The sequence below is a fragment of the Salarias fasciatus genome, chromosome 6 (assembly GCF_902148845.1).
Source record: "Salarias fasciatus chromosome 6, fSalaFa1.1, whole genome shotgun sequence".
NCBI classification, from domain to species: domain Eukaryota; kingdom Metazoa; phylum Chordata; class Actinopteri; order Blenniiformes; family Blenniidae; genus Salarias; species Salarias fasciatus.
Window position 1 is genome coordinate 31,676,228 of NC_043750.1, and position 21,851 is coordinate 31,698,078.

The following is a 21,851-nucleotide window of genomic DNA, read 5'->3' on the forward strand; positions in this document are numbered from 1 at the left end:
TCTGAAATATTGATCAGTGCTCATAATAAACTTGCAGTCCGGCCACTCATCAAGGCCTCTTATTTAAAGAGGGAGGGACGCCGAAAACGGCGCAGTTTAAAAAGTGAAGGCGAGTCATTTTGTGTCCCGAACTGCTGCTTTGGATTGAGGCTATTATAAGAGGCTTGTCGTGTCAAAAACCTGTGCATGCAATGCAGGACCTGTGAATGTCTCTGTCCTCACCGTCCAGTATTTGTCTGTAGCTAAACTTGGAATTTGAATGCTAATCTTCTGCATTAAACTACATCGTTTTCAGTTTTTTGTGCCATTTCCATGTAAATGGAAATCATTTTCAAAAAGTTGCCATGTCAAGGTGAAACTTTTCTGAAATGAAAACACAAAAATGATGAGTTATCACTTGAAACGTTGTTTTGTAAACGAACTCTAAAGTCAGAGCCTGCAAGCTTAAACTGAGGGTAATAAAACCCTTCAATAGATTATAATAGAGTATATACATACTTTCATCCCTGATGGAAATTAATAGTTTCAAGCAGTATCCACACATTTGGAGGAAAAAATGAATAAATGATACAACAAATAAAGTAAAAAAGATAATACAAACACTCATCAGTAAAGCGTCAAAGCAGACGAGTCAAATCCAGTCAGGTCAGAGGTCAGAGGTGGAGACAGGTACATTTAGAGGTCCTTGCAAGTTCACATATTTCTTAATATTATAGATTTCACGCAGTCAAAATTACTACATGTACAGACACACACACACACACACACACACACACACACACACACACACACACACACACACACACACGGGTACCTCGTAGAGGTCGACCATGACGTTCCCCTCCAGGCCCATGCTGCTGACCACGTTCTCCAGAGCCAGCGTGTAGAAGACCCCCGACGTGTCGGACACGTACAGGTTGTAGGTTTCGTTCTGGTTCCACTCCTGGACCGCCGCCACCACGCGGTTCTCGTCCGTGCTGATGACGTGCAGGTCCTGGAAGGACAGAGCCTAAACCTCAGTTCACCGAGTTTCCTGAGTTATTCGGCATCAATACATTACCGGTCGCTAAACACCTGTTAGTGCTTGATGTCCTGTATGGTGCTTTACATTTTAGAGCACAGATATTCATTTGGTTACATGAGCAAGTTTAATTTTTTTTAATTTTTAAATAAGTCGTACCTCGTGTACAGCCAACGGTAACACCAATGGATTTAAACTTGCTCTACAGCGCATGATGTTGTCGTCCTTATCGTTGTAATCAACTAGTGATTTTCAGTGACATTCACATCACTGACATTTGTGAAAACTTCAATTTTCCATTTCAGTGAGTCAGATTATGGCTAATGTCTCAATAAGTACAGCAGAGTGCTCCTGTCGTACACATGCTCTTACGCCCCCGCTGGGTTTAATCATATTCAATAATCAGAATGGTTACGCCGTCTGTGTTCATGTATTAAAACTAAGAGGATGCAGCAATCATCGGCGGCACGTCGGGCTTGTTGGGGCAGAGATTACGCAGCTCAGACGGCGTGTGTGCTTCATCCACCTCCGACTGCGCCTGCACCGCCTCACGGCGAGCCCGGCGCCACCCGGAGCCACGGGCCTGATTGAATGAACCGTCTTTAATTGTGAAGGGGGACGCGAGGCGCCGGGCCCGGCGCACACCGAGCCGAGGTGAATAACGGAGCGGGGAGAGAGGGCTGAGCGACTCTTGATTTGCCCGTAAATGACAAAGAGGGCGTCACGCAGAGCAGCGAGGAGACGGCAGCTCCGGCTCCAAACAGCAATCAGAGCCGCAAACACATCATTACGAGCGTTTCGGAGCTGGAAACTTCACCGAAGTTCAGGCCGATCAAACAACAAAGCAGCCAGGAGGGGCGTCTGTGGCAGGTCCTCATCATTCCGTCTGTCTTTCCCGTTAATGTCTCGTAGCACTTCATCTGCTTTTCCACTTTAGCGGCTCCTAAAGAGATTTACGTTGTTATTGATTCAGCCGTTCACACATCCTCCGTCCTGGCCACGCCTTGTTTCCCTCAAAGACAGACGATCAGGTTTGATTGATTTTCCAGGTGACTCTAAACTATAACGCTTTTTTCATTCACTTCTGCATCTCTTCATTCAGCAATTCACCGCTCCCCTCCCTTTTGCTCCGTGTTTTTCCTCATCCCTCATCCCACCACCAGCACCACCAGCCTCCATCATTTCTTTCATCCATTCATCCATACCAGCATTCAATCATCAGCCCGTCCATTCCTCTTTTCATCCATTCATCGCCATTCCTCTTCACTCACTCAGTCTTCATTTCCTTCATTCAGCCTTGTTTCATTTGTTCATGCCTTGCTTTCACTTTTCATTCATCCGTTCACTCTTCTATCACATCCCTTATTTAACCTATTCATCCTCACCACACTTTTAACTAATGCATCATTCATTTCATTCATTCATAATGAGCCTGCTTCATTTTCTCACCTGTCCATTATTTCACCTATTCATCTCTATCACTTCCTGACTATCCTTATATTCATTCATTCATCCTCACCGTATGTCCATCTGTGATCCATCCTATTTTTCACTCATAATGTAAAGCTCACAACTTATTTCATTTATTCATCCTCATTTCTAATCCCTTTTTTCACCCATTGATTCAAAACCCCTCCATTCAGCCTCATCCTTCATCCTGTCAATTTGATTCACCCGTTCATTCTCATCAATCTTCCACCCTTTGCGTTGTTCACGCCGCCTCTCCTGCACTCATTCCTTGTTTCATCCCTTCATCTCCACCCACATGGCTCCCTCATGTCATCCATTCATTCTCCCATCCATTTCTGAGCCACCCTGTTTTTTCCATCCAGTCATCATCAGCCTAAACCACTTCCTGGACAGTCATCATCCACCCCTCCTTCTCTGCAGTAACTTCATTCATGTCATGCGTTCATCAGTATCACCCAGCCTTCTCCAACTCAAACTCCATGATGGATTCATTCATTCTTTTCCATTTCTTTTCCACTCGGCACTCTCTCTAATTGTTCCTCATCAATTGTTCCCTCACCCATCTTTTATCGATACATTTCATCCCCTCTTTTCTTTCAGGCACGATCGCCGGCTCGCTAAATGACACGCCGCGTCTCCCCCGTCCAATCAGTAAACCTCCGCCCTCCCCAGCCTCCACCAGCCCCACCGGACACGTCTTCAATCTCGTTCATTCGATAAATCTCCTCATTAAACTCATAAACTCACTTTGCTGTGTTGTGATCTTCGCCGCCTATCAATCCATTGCCATTGCTCATTTTAATTGCCCCGGGCGGTGGACGTGTTACCTTGGGGAGGGTGTACTTCGGCAGCTTCATGGGGGTGAAGATGTCTCTTTTGGCCGACACGTAGTAGATCGGCCTGCCCGCCGTCGACACCTTCAGAAAGGAAAAGAAGGGGAAAAAAAAAAAAACATTAGAGGAAACGGATGAAGACTTTTCACAGTCCAGCTCCACATAATGTTCCACTAATAACAGCACCTCTGTACGAGTGACCCCACCGCACACTCCTCTAATGTGTTTCACTGAGAAAACTGGACAATTACCCACCTGGACAAACACATACTCATCTTGCACCACCAGAGAATTGGGGTCAATGTAGCCAGGGAATGGTTTGCCCTTGTTGGCATCCGTGCAGTTCTGCAGCTTGCAGGTGACGTAGAGCGCCTCTGCTCCCACACACACACACACGCGCACACAGACACACACACACACACACACACACACACACATAGAGAGAGAGCCGCGTCAAGCCGTGGCATCAGCAGCTGTATTAGCCAATGAAGAAAGGCAGCAGCCTTCACCCCGAGCCAGGCGGCCTCTTCGGGCCTCCTGCATTACTTGCGCCAATAAAGTGGTCCCAGTCAGGGAGGAGCCGGGCGGAGGGGAAGACGGATGACCGGAGGGGCCAATTGCTTTCTTTGCCTTCAATCGCAGCTTGGAGAGAGAGCCTGTCCCCACATGTTAGCCTCTGCCAAATATGTGTTGGCTCCCTCCAAGCGCGCATGATCAATACTGATGGTCTCTGGCTGAGTGAGCGTAACATCTGACACGGCCGATACGTGTTTGTATGATTGGCTTTTCTCTAATGTGCTGGCTTCAAAGAGGAGTGCTCTGACAGAAAGGTGGCACGGATACTTACAAAACTGCATGAGAGAGGAAAATACCAAGCGGTCCTCCCAGTGTGTTCACAATCGCCAAATACGAGTCGACATTCATGTCCAGTCACAAACACACCAGGTCCTCACTATACTGAGTTAAAAGCTGGACAAACAACATAAAATCCTCAATACTTCCTGCATCAAAACTATTGAAGCTGTCAGTGATAAGAAAATACAAATATTAGTTTTTATGGATTTGCATCATATTGTGTTTTTTTTTTTTTTTTTATGAAAATGTTGGATTACCCCTCACACACTGATCAGGTCCAATTTTTTTTTTTTTTTTTTTTTTTTTTTTACACTTTTGTTCAAATGCAACAAGTTTCCCAACACTGGGAAACTTCGAAACCACTATTGACGGTCAAATCAAGAAAATCAGTAGTTCAGTAGTTCACCTTAAACAAGTCCAACAAAAATTCTAAAACTGGTTAGATAACTAGCATAAACCAACTGAGTCAAACTTAAGGCCAGCGGAATGGGGATTTGTTGGTTGGTTGTTGGAAATGTTGCCAAAACTCAACTCCAACAACTAATGTAGAACAGTGTCGAGAATTTCCCTGTGGGGTTAATAAAGTTAACAAAGTTTCCATTATATTCTACTGCATTTTTGCATTGAGACAGAATAATAATATTTACTTAAAAACAATAACAACTGCGCAAAAAATCTGCTCCCAATAGAATAAATCATTTTGGTTTAGTTGCTGCTTTCTGTCCAAGCACTTTGTTTTAAAGGATACTTTTTAAACAAAAGTACAGTAAAGTCATCCTATTGATGGTGTGACATTCCTCTATAAGCTGCCTGCACAGCTCCTCAGTCGAATCAGAGGCTTTTAAAAGTGTTGTAATGTATGCATTAGTTTCCCCTCCGTTGTCACTGTGTGTCCTCAGAGCGTTTCCGCGTTACCCTTCAGCTCGCCCGTCCACCGCGCTCCCGGCTCCTCCGGGCTGCGGCACAATGCTCAGCGTACAGTACAAAGACTCAGAATTCAATTACTCACGTCCTTCAGAGATGCTGGTTTCCAGGTGAATTAGGCCCGGCTCTTTGTCCAAACCCATTTTCGACCTGAAAGGGAGACAAATGTGTTTCAGGAACATCACGATCAGTCTCTTTACCTTCGGGCAGATGCTGCCCGACGTTGCTGATGTCCCAGTCCAGACACATCGCACGCCGCAAAGTCACACACATTTACACGGATGGAGAGAGTTAAATCGACAGCCGTGGCGGTAAACATCAACGGGAAGGACTCTTTTTTTGTTTATGGTTGTGTGAAAGAATCAGGGCCTCAGATTTTCTGTGTGATCTAAATGCTGGGAGCCCCCACAAGGTCCTTCCTCCTCCAGAAAGTCGGAGGTTTTCCTGACATCATTAGCAGAGGAAAAGCCATTGATTTCCTGGCTACAGTGGGGATGCCCGCAGATGGAATAGCACATAATCATTAGGGCATTAAATATGTATTAAAAAGACTGAGGGATGAGAAGCAGAGGCTGCACACACACACACACAGAAGGAAACGTGGGGACAGGTAGCACACACACATGGCGGGAATGAAAAGCAGACACAATGAGACAGAGGCCCCTTCCAATCATTATACTCATCGCTAGTATTGGTGATTTCCCAGATGAAACACGGCTGTGAATAAGACGGCCTACTTATCCTGACCACATTTCCATTTCCCTCTGAATAATCCATCCAGGTGGTGAGCCGTGGAGGAAAAAAGGATAATGTATGATCGGTTTAAACTTCGAGATTTTCAGCGCTCAGCGATTGAAGGAATACCTTCAGCGGGCACTTTGTGTGACACTGGTTTGGACAGCCGTGTGGTCTCTGAGGAGGTGAGACGGGCATGAGATGGAGCCGTTGGCTTTCACAAAGCATCGCATGCAGGCAGATCCAGATGTTGATGCAGAGCTTTCGAATGTCACATGTGGAGAAACGAGCTGAATTCATACCAGGACTGTGCACAGAAACCACAGAAACCAGAGGAGCAGCTCATCATTGAAGACTGGAGCTTTGCTAAAGCTAATAGTCAGCTCAGAGTGGTAGCAGCTCTGCAGCTCCTCAACTGTTTTTACCTGAAGTAATGAGCCCAGCGTGACTAAAGTAACTCAGCTTTCATTGCAGTCACCATTACAGCAATCCAACCACGTCTTTTGTCCATACAACTGTCTGTGTTTCACCACAAAAACAACCAACAGCACCAACTTGTGGCTTGGCATGCTAACTACATCGTTTTCAGCGTCTTCGCCGTTGTCATATAATCACACATATTTTTGAAAACATCTTGGAAAGACAAAGCTTTTCTGAGATGAAAACACACAAACGATGAAACTGGAGGAACTACACAGTTCTCGGTGCCTCAAGAAGCTGCACAACATTGTCAAGGACAACACACACCCTGGTCATGCTCTACTTGATCTGCTGCCTTCAAGGAAGACGGTACACAGCAATAAAAACAAGGACAACCGGAATCAAGAACAGTTTCAATCACCGCACTCAATACGGGGATCAGTGCAACGAGACAGTGACTGAATGCATGTTTGACTGTGACTGATGGGTGTCGACTTGTGTTTTCCTACTTTTGCTTGGTACCTTTAATGGATTTTAGTGGCTTTTAAGCATCATCCACAGATCAGATGGCATCTTCGAAATTCTATTATAGCTTTTACAATCACAACAAACATATCTACCCAAGTGTTGTTGTGTGAACAGAGCCTCAGTGACTGATTCCAGATTGATGATCATTACTCACACATCACTGCGCACAGCGTTTAGAATTACTGCTAATTAGTGACGTCTCGCTGCCAACAGGAGCGACGCCTTGGAAGGTTAAGAGTTTGTTGACCTGTGCTCCAGCTGCCTCTCCTCCTCGCGTGTTCGGTGTCCTCATGAAGACGACACGCCGGCTCCTCATTACCAGGACTTCCACCACACCTACTGCACACGGCGCATCCCAAAAATAGCTCGTCAGTCACTGCAGCACCAGCCTGCGGGCTGCCTCCACTCCTGGCTGCCCGGCTTGTTACTGCCCCTCAGTTCCTCTGCAGTTTGTGGAGGTGAAAGCTTTTTCTGTTATGTGTTAGTTACAGTGTGGAGGGGCTGGATACCAGCAGAGCTGGGCAGGTAGCACCTGTGTTGAGGACGGCGGAAAAAAAGCACTGCAGATCAAAAGCCTGTGGAGCTAAATGTGCCAATTACACATCCAGAGAGAGACTTTGCAGCGAGGTCCAAATGAGAGCTTCTGTTGCGGTTGGAAGCCTTGCTGAGAGGAGGCATTAAAACATCTTGGGGTTCTTGCAGTTTGCTTCATCTCTGAGGAAAACCACAAAGCCTTTCCTCCTGCAGCTGTCGCTCACATAAAGTGAGCGGACGCCACAGAGGACGATCCGGCATGTCAGACGTATGAATAATGAAAAGCTTAAAAACCTTTCCTGGCTCATCTGCTCCTCACTTTGAAGAGAATCAATGACGCGTTGTGTCCGGGACGCTCGCAATGTCACAACTACTCTTCATTTGGCTCGCTTTAGTTTTTCTGATACCTGCCACGCAAATGTTCTGCAACGGCAGAGGAAATACATTATCTTTATATCCGTCACACATCCCTCAGCGGCTCATTACATCCTGAAAAATCTGTGGTGTTTTCACTTACTGGGCATACAAAGTAACAAGTTACCTTTAAATGAACTTTTTTTTGTTTTTTTTTTGTTTTTATGAGGCTGACTGCTGTATCACAGCCACAGGTTAAAGAAATCCATTCATGTGTGACTCATTGGAATATTCACACAAAGCTGAGAAATATGCTTGTTTTTACAGGATTGAAAAAATAATTCATCAAAGTGATTATTTAAAATAAACTGAAGAAATAGCAGATTCATTTACAGACCATGTGGAGTATCAGCATTACTGTTATCAGCAGTGTTTGTGCAAGTTGTTAAAAAGTATTTCTGAATTACTTGTTCAGTGTTGGTTGTCACTTGTTAAATAGGTTTAATAAACTAAAGTAACTACTTAGTTTGTCTTATCATTGGTTGAATAACTATAACATTGAGATTCATCAGGTTCAGCTGAACTAAGATCAGTTTGATCAGTTTGAGCAAGATGCTCTATAATCTGGTTCTCAGACGAAGTTACATCAGTTAGTGCAGCCGGATCAGCCGGACCCTCTAGAGGTCTGAGTCAGGCTCAAAGTCACATGGCTGCGGTGCGGGCTCCGAGGCGGCGGTGTCGGAGTGGTCCGAGTTCCCTCTCCTCTCCCTCCCACCTCACGCCGAGCAGCAACCGCCTCGGAGCCGTTTCCGCCTGCGGCCATGAAACTTTTCTGCAGCTCCTTCGCACTGTCAGACAGAACAAGTCAATACGCTCAGACTTATTTCGCTCCCTGCAGCGGCTCCTCATCCCCGTAATTATTTATAATTTATATTCTTAACTGTGCCACACCGAGTTGACACCGCAGTACAATAATCTTGTGGAATAATTTAACTGTGCAAAACTGTGGTGTTTATTTATGCAGCGCTCACACTATGAATTTAAACCAATAAATCTTCATCATTATGTAAATGCTTGTATTAAAACCGGTGCTGTGCAAGTTGCTGAAAGTTGGTATGGGTGACATTTGTAAGTCTGAAGAAAGTTACCCAACTAACTACTGCTGATAAAAACTTGACTAGTTATTCTGAAGCAGCTTGTAATGTGTTCATAGTGCAAACATAGTTCTATCATACAGATTAGCTGAGCTGTTGGTAATGCGAAGTTCTGTAGGCTAGTGGGAGGAAGATGCTCTATAATATGTTAGCTCTTCTTGAAAGACAGATATTTATGAGGTAATGACGAGAAGAAGCAGCAAAATAGCAATTTGCTGATGCAGGATTTCCAACTGCCGGGCCCCGGGTCAGTAACCGGCCCTTGTTTATTAACATTAATAATGTGGTCCACTACCAATACCCTGTGGTCTCCCTACCTTAACTACAGTTTATAGTTGCTATCTTTTCATTAGTCAGAACAGACAGTGACAGGAAGTCATCAAACACTTCTAAACTAAACTCATCTGAACTAACTAGACGAACTAAATTTCCATACAGACAAGTTAAAATACAACCAATACTAACACTGCAACGCCAACACAAACCACAAAAATAACACTTAAGCTCCCCACACCCATGATCGCTATAGAGTTATTCCATAACGTGCCCAGGACACAAACTTTGAGGCGGCACGTCATGCATGAGGTTGCCCCCCGCCCCCACAGCCTCGATTCACTGCACACCTCCATGTATGTGAGTGCAGGGGAGAAGTGTGAATCTATGTTAAAAGTTCTATTCAGAGGCATAACATTCACTTTAAATTTCTTTTGTATTTGTTGGTGCACTGGGAAGTTGCTTGCCAGTTCAATTAATTAAATTCTAAACAGCTGATTTGGCTCACTGAGCTGAGTGCAAATCCCATGCTTTGCTAAGGTGTTGCCATTCTATTGTTTGCACTTTATTTTGTTGTTGTTGTTGTTGGAGATAAATGTGTAGTGCCTGTCACTCAGACGACTGCAACCTCAAACACTGAAGACAGTGACCTGTAAATTTGTGTTGGTGCAGTTTTCTGTCAGTTAATAGCATTTCTCTAATTCTTTGTTAATATTTCTTGAATACTGCTCACCTGGTCTATTTTTAAACACTGTTGCAATTTTAAAATGTGACAAGGCCTCTGGCCTGTGTGTGTCAGTCTGTCACACTGTGCATTGTTAAGCATTTGAAAAACACAATATGTTGATTTCTTTATTGTGTTGTTGTTATTAATTTATTTGTTAGAATAACTACTTGCATTGTCCGGCCCCCAGTTCCAAATTAATTGGACACCCCTGCTCTATAATCTGGACGTTTACGTACTTTTCATAATTATCAAAGAAACCAGCTAATAAACCAATGAGAACAATGACAACTGCTGAGATCAGTCATGAGCATCCAGACCAGTTTTCAAAAGAAAGGTGAGTCTTATTTATGAAAGTTAAGGCTAAAATAAACTCTTTTGAATGCAAGACGATGTTGAAGTTACTTGTTGCAGGATGTATTTCAAGGCACAGTCAGGAGGACTGAGTTTGTCCAGGATTATTGTGACATTTTTCCTCCGGTACAGTGGAGAGCAGGTGAGAGATGTTTAGAAAGCTTTTTTTTTTTTACTTTCCTTTGCAAAAGTCAAATAAACGTGTATTATGGGAGCCTGTTATGATTTATTTAAAGAAAAATAGCAATTTCTGTAGGACTGTGAGGCATTTTAGTGGTGACTGACTCATTTCTTCAGGTTTTGTTTGTTCAGTGTTGCATTAAACTGCATTACCTAACAACAACTATAATGATACGCAATAATCAGTAATGGTAACAGAAATAAAAACAATTTAAATACTTTTTTTCTGACTGATTTTGCTTGCTTATGTATATTCATTCTTTTAAAAAATCCCCATATGTTATGATTCACTTTCTTATGGGATCAATAGAGTATATTTGAATTCTGGCAACAAAAAAATGTCAAATTTTGTTTGGATATTACTCGGTTTTGTGTTTTGAAGGTCATCAAAACACGCCTTGAGCTAAATTTCTAATACTCTTCTGTCATGTGTTTGCATTTTTACATCATTGTAAACTTAAAAACAGACCTTTAAATGAGACATTTGTGTGTGTGTGTGTGTGTGTGTGTGTGTGTGTGTGTGTGCGTGTGTGTGTGTGTGTGTGTGTGGGGGGGGGGGGGGGGTTCAATATATGAAAAAACGAAATGGTGAGATCTGAGCATGAAAACCCAGCTTGAATGTACTTTGAGAATCAAAATAGAATAAACACAAAGAAAGCATATATTTTTTTTAGCTTCAGTTTATGTGAAGTTAGTGGTTAACAAACCTTTCACCTTGAATAACCCCCCGACTGGCCCTGAGCAAAGCGGTGGAGGGTCAGGGTTCGGGTTTCTACTCACCAGTAGAAGCGGTTGGGGGCGACCCTCTCGTGCACCAGCTGCCACCTCCGCCCGAACTCCACCGAGCTGTAGAGCTGCAGGAATACAAGCAGGCAGCCGTCAGTGTTGATTCACACGCCGTCGTCTCCGCAGCCGGTCCGAGTCGCCGCTCCGTGCGACAGACATTACTATGAAACGCCGTGTTTGGCCCTGAAGTGCTGCGAGTTTGCTCGGGACTTTTCGGCGGGTTTGTTTTCACACGTCGATTTACTTTGCGCTTCAGTCGTCCGTTTAACAGCGACGCCGTGACGAGGAGTGGGAGCCAGGGCTTCCTCACAGCTTCACAGAAATTAGATTAAAATTTACATAAGATTCAAACACAGTGGAGGAATAACATGGCTTAGGGACATTTAGCAATACAAGCATTGTCTGCCTTCCCACACGACTCCCCATTACTGCGGAGGGCTCACATAAAGACGCTCACACAGTGAAGTTGAGAGCTGGAGTGGAGCTCGCCGTAACCAGCCTGTGAAAGAGGAAGAGATGAAGAGACGAGCCGTGGTCAGGTTAAAGGTCTGGATACAGACATTAATGGATTGATTCCAGTGTTACAGCTGCAGGTGTGAAGAGTCGGGCGGACGAATTTCATTACATTTGAAGAATAAAAAAAAAAAAAAACGTTCGATAATTAAACACCTGGGCTGAGGTTCAGGCCCCGCCCCCTTTATGAAATTGTATTGTTCATCTTAGCAAGTTAGCATTAGCATATATTAGCCAGTTACAGGATGTGATCACAAACTCATCAAGATTATCGTTTTTGTTGGATCTGTCTGTAAAGACAGTGAAGTTCCGTTGGGGATGTGAGTGTGCCCCCTGCCGGCCTCATGGAGAAACTACAGGTAAACACAACACACGCTTGTCTCACGTCCAGCAGTAATTATTCGCGGAACGAGAGGCCAACTCATGAATATTCATGATTTTCAATTGAAAACATGACAGAGCTGGCCTGTGGAGCATGATGTTTGCAGATGACACCGGAGTGTGTGGTGAGAGTAGAGAGAGATGGTGAAAAACAACCGGGAGAGAAGAGGAATCAAGTTCGTCAGAGACGAGACAGGATCTGTGTGTGTGAATGAGAACGACGCAGGAGGAGATGGAAGTCGCTGATCAACCATCCGGAGCACAGAGAAGGTGAAGGAGAGAGAGAGAGGACAGGAGCTGATAAACTGAGGTAGTAGAAAATATATCTAAAGATATTGGTTTTTACAATATTTTCATTTATCTTTATAAATCAGTGACTGAAAATCCTCTTTTCACCTTTACTTGAAGAACCTGAGCACTGACTACATTTTAACTTTCAAGGTTAATGCCGGCTGAGCTGCCGGGGTCCGTGAGACGACGCGGCGTTCGATCGGAACTACCAGAAGACGCTTTCATTTCCGCCTCATTCTGTCTCTGAATCAAAGAGTGGGCTGGAAATCAAATAAAGAAAACATGAATAAGCTGAAAGTTTGATATTTTCCTGCTGCCGTTGTCAGCGAATCCACAACCTTGAGAGATTGAAGCCTTTTTGTCCTCCGACGGAGCCGATTAGCACGACGCTCAATGAAGCTGCAAACTTATTGCAGCTTCTCGCCTGGACCTTTTTTTTTCCCCCTTTCCTCCCTATTTCAGGCCTGAGCAGTCATGCATAATGTGTAAACAGTCATTTATTAGCGGAGAACCCTCCACCACCCGCTCTCCCGCCCCACAAAAAACGCAATCGTGTTTGTTTATATTAATTTATTTTCTAATTGCATTTATTTACTGGGAGCGGAGGAGCCGAGCCAACGCCTGCATTCAAATCCCATGCAGATTATCACCGCTGTCAGATCAATAGACCACTTTTATTGTATTAAAGCGGAGCGTGGAATCCTCTCACAGTGTCTCATGACTCTTAAACACTTTATCTTGAGTATATTCTCTGTTCGTATTGTCAGATAAGAAGGTTTTTTTAAACATACCTTTAAAGGTATTTTTAAACAGCCTTCTTGTCTGGCGATAAGACAAAACACAAATGTCACAATGAACATGCCTTATTACTTCCAGATTCTTCTAATCTAATAATAACGCGATGGCAGTGATAGATTATATGATCAGCAAAATTCGGATGGCTGTTGAAAAAAAAATATCAAAAAGTTAAAGGGGCTGTATCAAAAATTCACTTTTTGCATGTTTCAACCTGTTATATAGTTATGTACTCACCAAAAACACCCCCAAAGGGTTTTTTCCCTTCGTGCCTGCGTGTTTGAGCTTTCCTCCTTGTTCTGCTGCTCAGAGAGGCAGCCCCTCCCGCACCCGTGAAAACGCTCTGTTTTCCCACGTTGACGTCACACGGAGAAGATGGCTCCCCTGAGCCCCCCTCCCGCAGGCCCTCGGCAATCAGCGTTGCTGCTTTTTGTAACTCTGATTACGGAGATAAACTTTAACCATCGTCTGAAAGCAACAATCAAGCAAGAGCAAGAGTCTGAAGGGTCTGCGCTTGGTGAGTTTCTAACAGGAAAAGACGTTTTCGTGTGTCTTTGCGTGTAGAGAAGCTAGAGCTAAAGCGCTAAAGCTAGCCAGCGTATTTGTTTTGAAGCGCTGATTGGTTGAAGTTCGCTGTCAGTCTAAGTCACAGGGGGAGAGGCGGGATTTTCAGTGAAACGGAGCGTTTTCTCTTCCGGGTTTCAGAATTAGCCCCAGAAAATCTTTTATTTCACACAAAATGACTTTTCCTTAGCGCCAAAAATAAACTATTACCATGTTAATGCCATTTCTAGGGTTTGGACTAGCTAAAAAAAAAACATGATACAGCCCCTTTAAGAAATAATGATATTCTTTACTTTTTTACGCATAATCCTTTTTATTATTATATCCACTATAATTTATCGTTCTACTCATTAGTGATGCTTAGATCATCATTATTATCACCCTGAATTATTTAGAGAATGAAGGTTTTCTGTTTTCACTTCAAAACGTTGTGGTGTGAACGGGATCTTAGTCTGTCAATGCTGAGCTGTGTAAAAGGAATGGAGGGGGGAGTGGGGGGGCACTTTGACTAATTATCCTCCTACGCCAAGTTAGTATGTCGCCAAGCAAGTGACAGTGATGAGGCGGGTGTGTGTGTGTGTGTGTGTGTGTGTGTGTGTGTGTGTGTGTGTGTGTGTGTGTGTGTGGTGGGGGGGCTCTGCCTTGACAACCTTCTCAATCAACAAAGGAAGCGGCTCTGCCAAAACAAAAAAAAAAAAAAAGTCAATGAAAGTGAAAGAGAAGCAGTTTTTGGGAGGGGATTAGATGATGAACACCAGGAAAGTCATCGAAGGGGAGGAAGAATGAAAAGAAGGACGGGGAGCAAACATGGGAGTGAGGCCCATCAGGAGGTCCGAACCTCATGCGGAACTGAATCAGATGGAATCAGGATGTGGGCACATTCAGGTCGAAATTAAAACTTCAGTCAAATATCTTCCATATTACTTTTAAACATGGGAATTTGATCGCTATTCTGGATGATTCTCAACTCTAAAACTATCCAGTCCCAGGAGAACGTGGACTGGAGGACGTTATTGTCATTCTAGTTGTGCATGCGTAGCAGCAGCAGGATTTCAGAAGTTGCGATGTCATTAGTTTTCATGAAATTTACTCCTTTTACTTTAAAAACCTGATGTAACCGTGGCCACAGATCGACACGCATTTTTCAACAGTTTTACCTCTTCAGGTGTCTTGTTGTTCTACTTTAAGTATCATATTAGCACATTTCCGATTTGTAAAGTTAATTTGCATGAGACATTCACATAGTCTATTAAAGCTATTTAAAGGCTTGGGAAAAGGACTGCCCTGGATTTCGCCTTGCAGGTGCCCACAGGCTGCCGTCTCCACCAGAGCAGCTCCGGCAGTGTGTGTGTGGGTGGTTCAGGTTAGCTATGGGCCAGAGTTTACTGGTGAGAATCAGATGGAGCCGGTTCGTACTGCGGCCCAGTACGCCAGATTCTAGCTAGCACATGACACACCTCCCATTGGCAGAAACATTCTACCCCCCAAATTCCCTGCTGAAGAGGGAAAAAAAAGGTTTATTGTTTCACCATTTTGTCTTTGATTTGAACCCTCACTTGAATCTCCAGACGTCCGGGCTGAGCTAACATGTCAGCTGTATATCAGGATAAAGAAGAGAAACATTCAGATGAGTCTGACTGATGAGGTGAAGCTGAGATATGAAGGCAGAAATAATCATTTCCCATCTGACACCAGTGACAAGCAACAACTGGCTCGGAGATATAAAAAGCAGTTTCATTTGTTCAGTTATTAGAGTTAAAGGAATCCTGAGGTTTTGAGGTGAAGACATATGACTGTCTTCAAGTTGTTTTTTTTACTTGGTAAAGTCATCGAGAAGTCATTGTCTACTTCAGATACTTGTTAGTTAGTTCTGCTGCTATTCCAAAATATATTAGAATAAGCTCACATCCAGAAGTTAAAGATCCTCTTTTGCTACAGAAAGTCTTATGATACATGGTGTTTAAATCTGTGTCAAACGCCACGTCTTCTGCTAACTTCAGTAAATACACAGTACTCATTGAAATTATGAACTTTTTCATTTCTTTATTAAAATATTTCAAGCTGGTTTTCTATATATTTTCCCTTGAGGACTTACAGCAGTGGCTGTGTAGGTTGGAAATACTGGCTTTCAACTAAATTTTCTTGATAACCCAAAAAAAAGGGAAATTTCTAAAGCCAAAATAAAGAAATATTAAATTTAAAAATTCTCCTAATAAATAGAAATGACCTGCAGTGGAATTTGCTTGACGGGTGAGATGTCTAACAAAAAAAGCTGTATATCATTTAAAAAAAAGTCCGAGAGCACTTATTTACATTTCCTCTCAGGCTGTTTTTTTCAGTCTCAGCAGTAATGTAAAGTCATCGATGGATGGAAAAAGGATGGAAAAACACTGGATATGAGTGTGTGCGTGTGTGTGCGTGTGCATGCGCGTGCGCTCACCTTCTGGTCGTGGCTGTAGGCCAGGATCCAGTCCTCCTGCTCGGGGTGGAACAGCAGGCTGAGGATGTAGAAGCTGAGGCGGTACTTCTGGTACGTGGCTCCCTCGTCGGAGCTGATCAGCAGGCTGCTCTCGATCTCCGGATCGGTCAGCAACATGATCTGAGGACGGCAGGAGGAGCGGCGTGAGCAGAGAGACCCGCTGTCTGAAAAGCTGCGTTTTCCCTCGTTTACGTGGAGATGGAGATGTAAACCGACATCCGGAAGGAAATGAAAGCTTATATTTGTTTGCATTGCAGGTTTATGCATCTCTTTCTCTTTTATATGAGCGTTATTGCCTTCAGATTGAGAATCTTGCATTTTGTATTCAGGTTCCTGCTCCTGTCTTGGGGTGACCAGTTGGCTGCAGATATCAGGCGCCTCAAACAAATGGAAGCATGAGGACAGAAACATTTGTTTTCACCACACACACACACACACACACACACACACACTGAGAAATAGATCTAATATATGCGTCCATTTTTCTCAAATTCGGCTTCATCCGTCCTCATTTGCCGTCACGTCGTCAACGTACAGCTCCAGCGTGAAAGAGATGAAACACACACAGAGACGAGTCAATCACGGCTGATTTCCACATCAGAGACATAAAGCCTATTATTACAGCTGTGTCTGCAGATTAGCATGTTAAAGACTTGCCTTCCTCAGTCACTCCTCTCACTGATGACTGCACATCTCAAACAGCCCTTTGTATCTGTTCGGTTTGATGATATAATCAGTGTGATCCATCTCTGTTTGTCTCAGTCAGACCTCCAATGCCTCCATTTCCCACGAGCTTCCTTTCTTTTCTTTGCAGTCCAACTTCGTTTCCCTGTTCCCCGTTTTCTCCAAACTCTGGCTCGGTCCCCAGAAACATCTCACGCACACAAAAGAAAAATCCCCAGATGATATAGAATGCAAACATAGCATGACTAACTCCATCATTTTCAGAGTTCCTTCTATTTCTTTGTCAATGGATTAATATTCATAACAGGAGCTAGAACTTTAATTCTTCAGTCCAAACTCCACCTAAATCACTGTATCCCCAGTTAAAGCTCACGTCGTGCAGCTGAAGTTTGAAGTCAGCTCACAGCAGACCAAAACGCGGGTCTGTATTTTTATTGATGGCCTCGTCCAGGCTCATGATTTCCAGTGGGGACGCGGCGACTCGCGTCCCGCCCGCCGGCCTGCGCCGCCTCGGCCTCCGTGGCGCCGACCGGAGAGGATTTCATACAAATGTTGATACACTCCTCTCAGCTGCCCTCGGCCATCTCTGTCAGCTCAAAGTAATAAACTGCAGGAGCAGCGCAGAGCGGGGCCTGTTGCCAGTCATTTGACATTTTACTTCCGTTTTCTTTGCCCTGAGCTTTGTCTGTCAGATGCAAAGGTGTATTACAGCCATGTGTGAAGGAAACTTGGAGTTTCAGTTCAACATTCTCGTGAATCATGTCTTTAGACTGTGAGCCGTGTTCCTGAAGTTGGGCCGGTAAGGCTAATGACATTCTGAGGACGCTGAATAAAATCCACCTGCCTCCTTTAGATTTTCGGGTAACGTTTTATGAATTACAGTATCTGTTGACGAGATGACAACAGAAGAACATCATATGAAGGGAAACATGTTAAAGGTATGTTGAGAAAAACTACTAGAAGAGAGAGGCGGCACAACATCCCCTCACATTACTGCACCCGTTAGTATCACAGCTCCCAACTGACTGTGACTGTCCAGTTTAACATATCAGTATCATCGGAGCTAATTCCCTCTATCTTTCAATTTCACATGTTATCTTTACAGGCACTAACTCACTTTGAAAACCCATTTATACATGCTAACTGCTTTTTTGTCATTTGGAGTCTTTCAGTGTTAATGAGTATCAGATGGTTCACACACTGATTTTAGCATTAAAATTAGTTTCTGGGTTATTTTTTGCATTCAGATTTGTGTAATTTCTCATTCATTAAAAAAAAAAAAAAAAAACCTGACATAAACAAGCGTGGCAGCCAAGCGTTTGTGGTCACTTGTGCCGGCGACTCATTAGCCAGCGGCTCTCACGGCAGCAGTTCATCAATCACACACAGCAGAGAGAATCCCACATACGTGAGCCACATGCCGACCGATCCAATCAAACGCTCTCAGTCTGAACTACAAACACCCATTAATGTTTCTCTCATTGCACCAAACTGCAGAAAGGAGCAGACAGCTTTATAATTGGCCGAAGTGTTTTCTGCTGAATATACAGGAAGACTGGACTTGTTGACGTCCTTCCAGGAATTTATATTCCACAGTTTGGTGAAAGTTAGTGAAAATTAGCAACTTGTGTTCATGTTGATAGTTTCTGAGTGTGTTACTTAATTCCATCGGTCAGTGGGAGGAAGATGCTCTATCTTCTGAAAAAAATAGTTTAAAATGCATCAGTTAGTGGGAGGAAGCTCTTCTGTCAACTGGTTCTTTTTTTAAATAAAATATTTCTGAACTAATCAGAAAACTGACATTTAGTTGTTATTCCAATAAACAGGAGTTTAGGAGAAAGTTAACAGATCTGATTTAAACTTAAAGGTATAATGGATGATGTTTTAGCCAATGAATGGCGTGATGCGAGTGTCAACTATTGGTCCTCCGACATGTCAATCACGCTGAAGAAATGCTTGCGTCACGCCGTCAAGCGTGCTCGTATGAGCAGCAGAGCAGGTAGGATGGTCTGGCGCATTTGCGTTTTCAAAAAGCGAGTAACAGACGTTTGGCTTCGACTTTTTCGAGAAAATCGTCCATTATACCTTTAAGTCAATGCTAATGCGCAGCAAGAGTGTGGAGGTCAGTGAGCAAGGCTGAGAGCGACAGCAGCTGTTTTCAATGATTGAAACTTAAGGTACCCAAGTTATTCATTTCATAAAAATAACCCTGTCACGGGAAAAAAAAGCGGAGCTACAACGCGTAATGGTGAGTAACTGTTAGCTATGGTGTGTTCAGGAGGAACTGGTAGGAGGCACAAGTCCCAGTCCCCACTGGGGAAATACCTCAGAACGCTCTCAGTTGGTTTTGCGTATATAGTTTGCAAGCTCCTTTTATCCTTGCATTGACTTATGTCATTAAAGTCACTGTTTTGTAGAATTTGGGTTGAAATCTGGAATGAACAATACTACAGAAATGTACCGTTATCGCAATTTCATCATGTGAATCACTGAAAACTCACTGAACTCTGATTAATCATGTTTCCATGAACATCCACGCCCTGCTTATTCAAACTGCTGGATTGTAACGGTGTGATTTCTTGTAATTACATATGTAAAACTATGAACATATCTTTGTGAACCTTTTGGGAAAACCAACAGCTTGTCGACTGAAGCCACAGCAGAACCAAACTCCCGCAGCTCGATTTGGTTCTGTTCCAGAAAACAGTGAAAGTGAGAATACTGGAGGCTTTGCCTTGTTTGCGTTGGGCAGTCAATCATCCCCTCTGAAGCTCGGCCGCAGCTTCAGCCTGCAAACACGCTCCGAATCCAACTCCTGCATGCAGACGTTTACATGACTTCCCATAAATTAACTGTCCGTGGTCTCCTCACGGTCCGTGCCAACGCAAACACATCGCCGGCCTGAATACAAATGTGAGATTACACACGAGCAGAAAGGATGTAAATGTAGCTTTTAGATTGCATAAAGAAAAGCTGCAAAAAAAGATTGAGAATGTCCCACAGTCTCACAATGACTGGACTGAATGATCGACAGCCATCAATAGAACCAAAGATTATCTTGTTTGCTGCTCTTTTTACCTTCAGCTAATCGATATTTTAATAAAAGCAGAAGCTAACGTGACTAACAGACAAGTCTGTGCTTAGCTGACTGGTTTGCTCGTGCAGCAGGTGGATTTTCTCTTGAGCACAAACACATGAATCTGTTGTTCGCATCCCGCAGAGCAACAAATTGCATACGGACAATAGCAACGATTAGCTAGTCCAATATGTAGCAGGCTAAAAGCATGAACGTGTTTGGAAGGACATTCAGATGGAGCTAAAAGGGGAGTGAATTGGGGACAGATTTAGCTAAAGGGCCAAATTAAAAGATGAACCGCTGTCATGTCAATATGAAACGTTCGGAGCCAAATGTGAGTTTAATAATGGGAGACTTGTCAGTGTTTCATGAGTCTGCTTCGTATTTTTTACAGGCAAAAGGAAAGTTTGGAATAATAGGAAAGATGTGCGTTATCCATGCTCTCAACAATGTGGCTAACAAACCCAAACCGCTATCATCTGGATGTCTTCACAGGAACTCGTTTACAAAGTGTTAATCCTTACAGTCATGAGCCAAAATGTTATTCACATCTAGTCAGCACACATTTAATTTGAATTTAAACAAGCCGCTGTGCTTAAAATTTTGCGTGAAAACGAAGAAGAAAGAGGATGGAAGTGTCTTTGAGCGCAGCACGTTCAGTTTATCCACACTTGCTGGACAAAGTGCAGCAACCTGCTGGGGACATCTGCAGGGATCCATGTGAGAAAATATCCAGTCAGCTGCAGTGGAGATGCCTCATTGGTGCCAGACGTTAGAGAAATGATTAGATTACTTGAAAATGTGAGAAAAGCAAAACAAAATCAAACACTCATCAGGTTATAGCGAGGTTTAGACAGCAGCAGGAGGAGGAGAGAGGATTCACTTCCTGTCGGCAACGCAGGAAACTGAGACCATTTACTTGGATTGAGGTTGGAATTTGTCTTCCGAGGTGAGGAATCAGGTGAGCTGATAATTAGTACAAAGTGTGCTTCATTTAAACACCACGGCCTATTATGGTCTCTTATCTATGAGTGTCTATTCTATTGACGTTAACCAGAGATAGAAGCTACAGACACCTAAAGTAAAAGGCACCTCACCATATATTGAGGGTTTCACCCCAACTCCAGCATCCTGAGGATACACACTAACCAGTGAGTGCCAGAGCCACTATTCAAGGTGAAACATCCAAAATCCAAAAATATATCAGGAGCACAAACCCAAAGGATGGACTACTTAGTGAATGTCTAAGACAGCAGAAATTTGACATGAATAAGGAGGAGCAGGTAAAGTGGAGAGAAAAGCCCTGACCTGGCATGTACCGCTGTCAGACAGAGGAAGTAGCTGACATCCAGAAGACCTACTGATGCTGGACTGACAGAGATCAACACGGAGGCAATAATAATAGCAGCAGCACGAGGACAGGCACTAAGCACAAGGGCCACACAGGTGAGGCTGTGCAAAGACGCCCCAGAGGCTATGAGGGGCCGTACACGGCATAATTCATTCTGGCCCTCACACACACAGACATATATTCACCTCACTCACACATACAGTCCATACTGGAACATCAGTACCCAGCATGGACTAAAACTACCAAAATCCCAGTGGGACATCCCCCCCCCCCCCCCCAGAGCTGGTAGAGAACAGCAGGAGTACGATCCTGTGGGACTTCAGTTTCCGGACATTGTGGTGGTTGACCAGTGCAGTGCTAGGAACAGAAGCGTCTGGGGCCTGTGGATGTTATCCTTAGAAAAGCTGATGAAATATCTCCTGAAAAGTCAAGCTTACTTCACAATTTTCTCTCAAAAGTCTCAGGTTGCTGCTTATTGTCTCACAGCAGTCTAAAAAAACATTCAAAGTAACGTTTGTGAGCTTCCTGTATGCATTCTGAAATGTGCACAGAAACCAAAGCCTTTTCCAGCA

General features: G+C 43.7%; 1 protein-coding gene across 3 annotated transcripts in view; it reads right to left on the minus strand.

Annotated features, from left to right (window-relative positions):
- The window catches only part of sorcs1 (sortilin-related VPS10 domain containing receptor 1), a 188,696-nt gene that overhangs the window by 42,614 nt on the left and 124,231 nt on the right, over nt 1-21,851 (minus strand). For all 3 annotated transcript variants that reach the window (XM_030092968.1, XM_030092969.1, XM_030092970.1), the window contains exons 4-9: nt 16,130-16,288; nt 11,140-11,213; nt 5,189-5,253; nt 3,580-3,698; nt 3,319-3,408; nt 815-994 (exon numbers count right to left, since the gene is read on the minus strand). In XM_030092968.1, the coding sequence (XP_029948828.1) occupies nt 815-994; nt 3,319-3,408; nt 3,580-3,698; nt 5,189-5,253; nt 11,140-11,213; nt 16,130-16,288 (687 nt within the window). The remainder of the gene's footprint in view (nt 1-814; nt 995-3,318; nt 3,409-3,579; nt 3,699-5,188; nt 5,254-11,139; nt 11,214-16,129; nt 16,289-21,851) is intronic.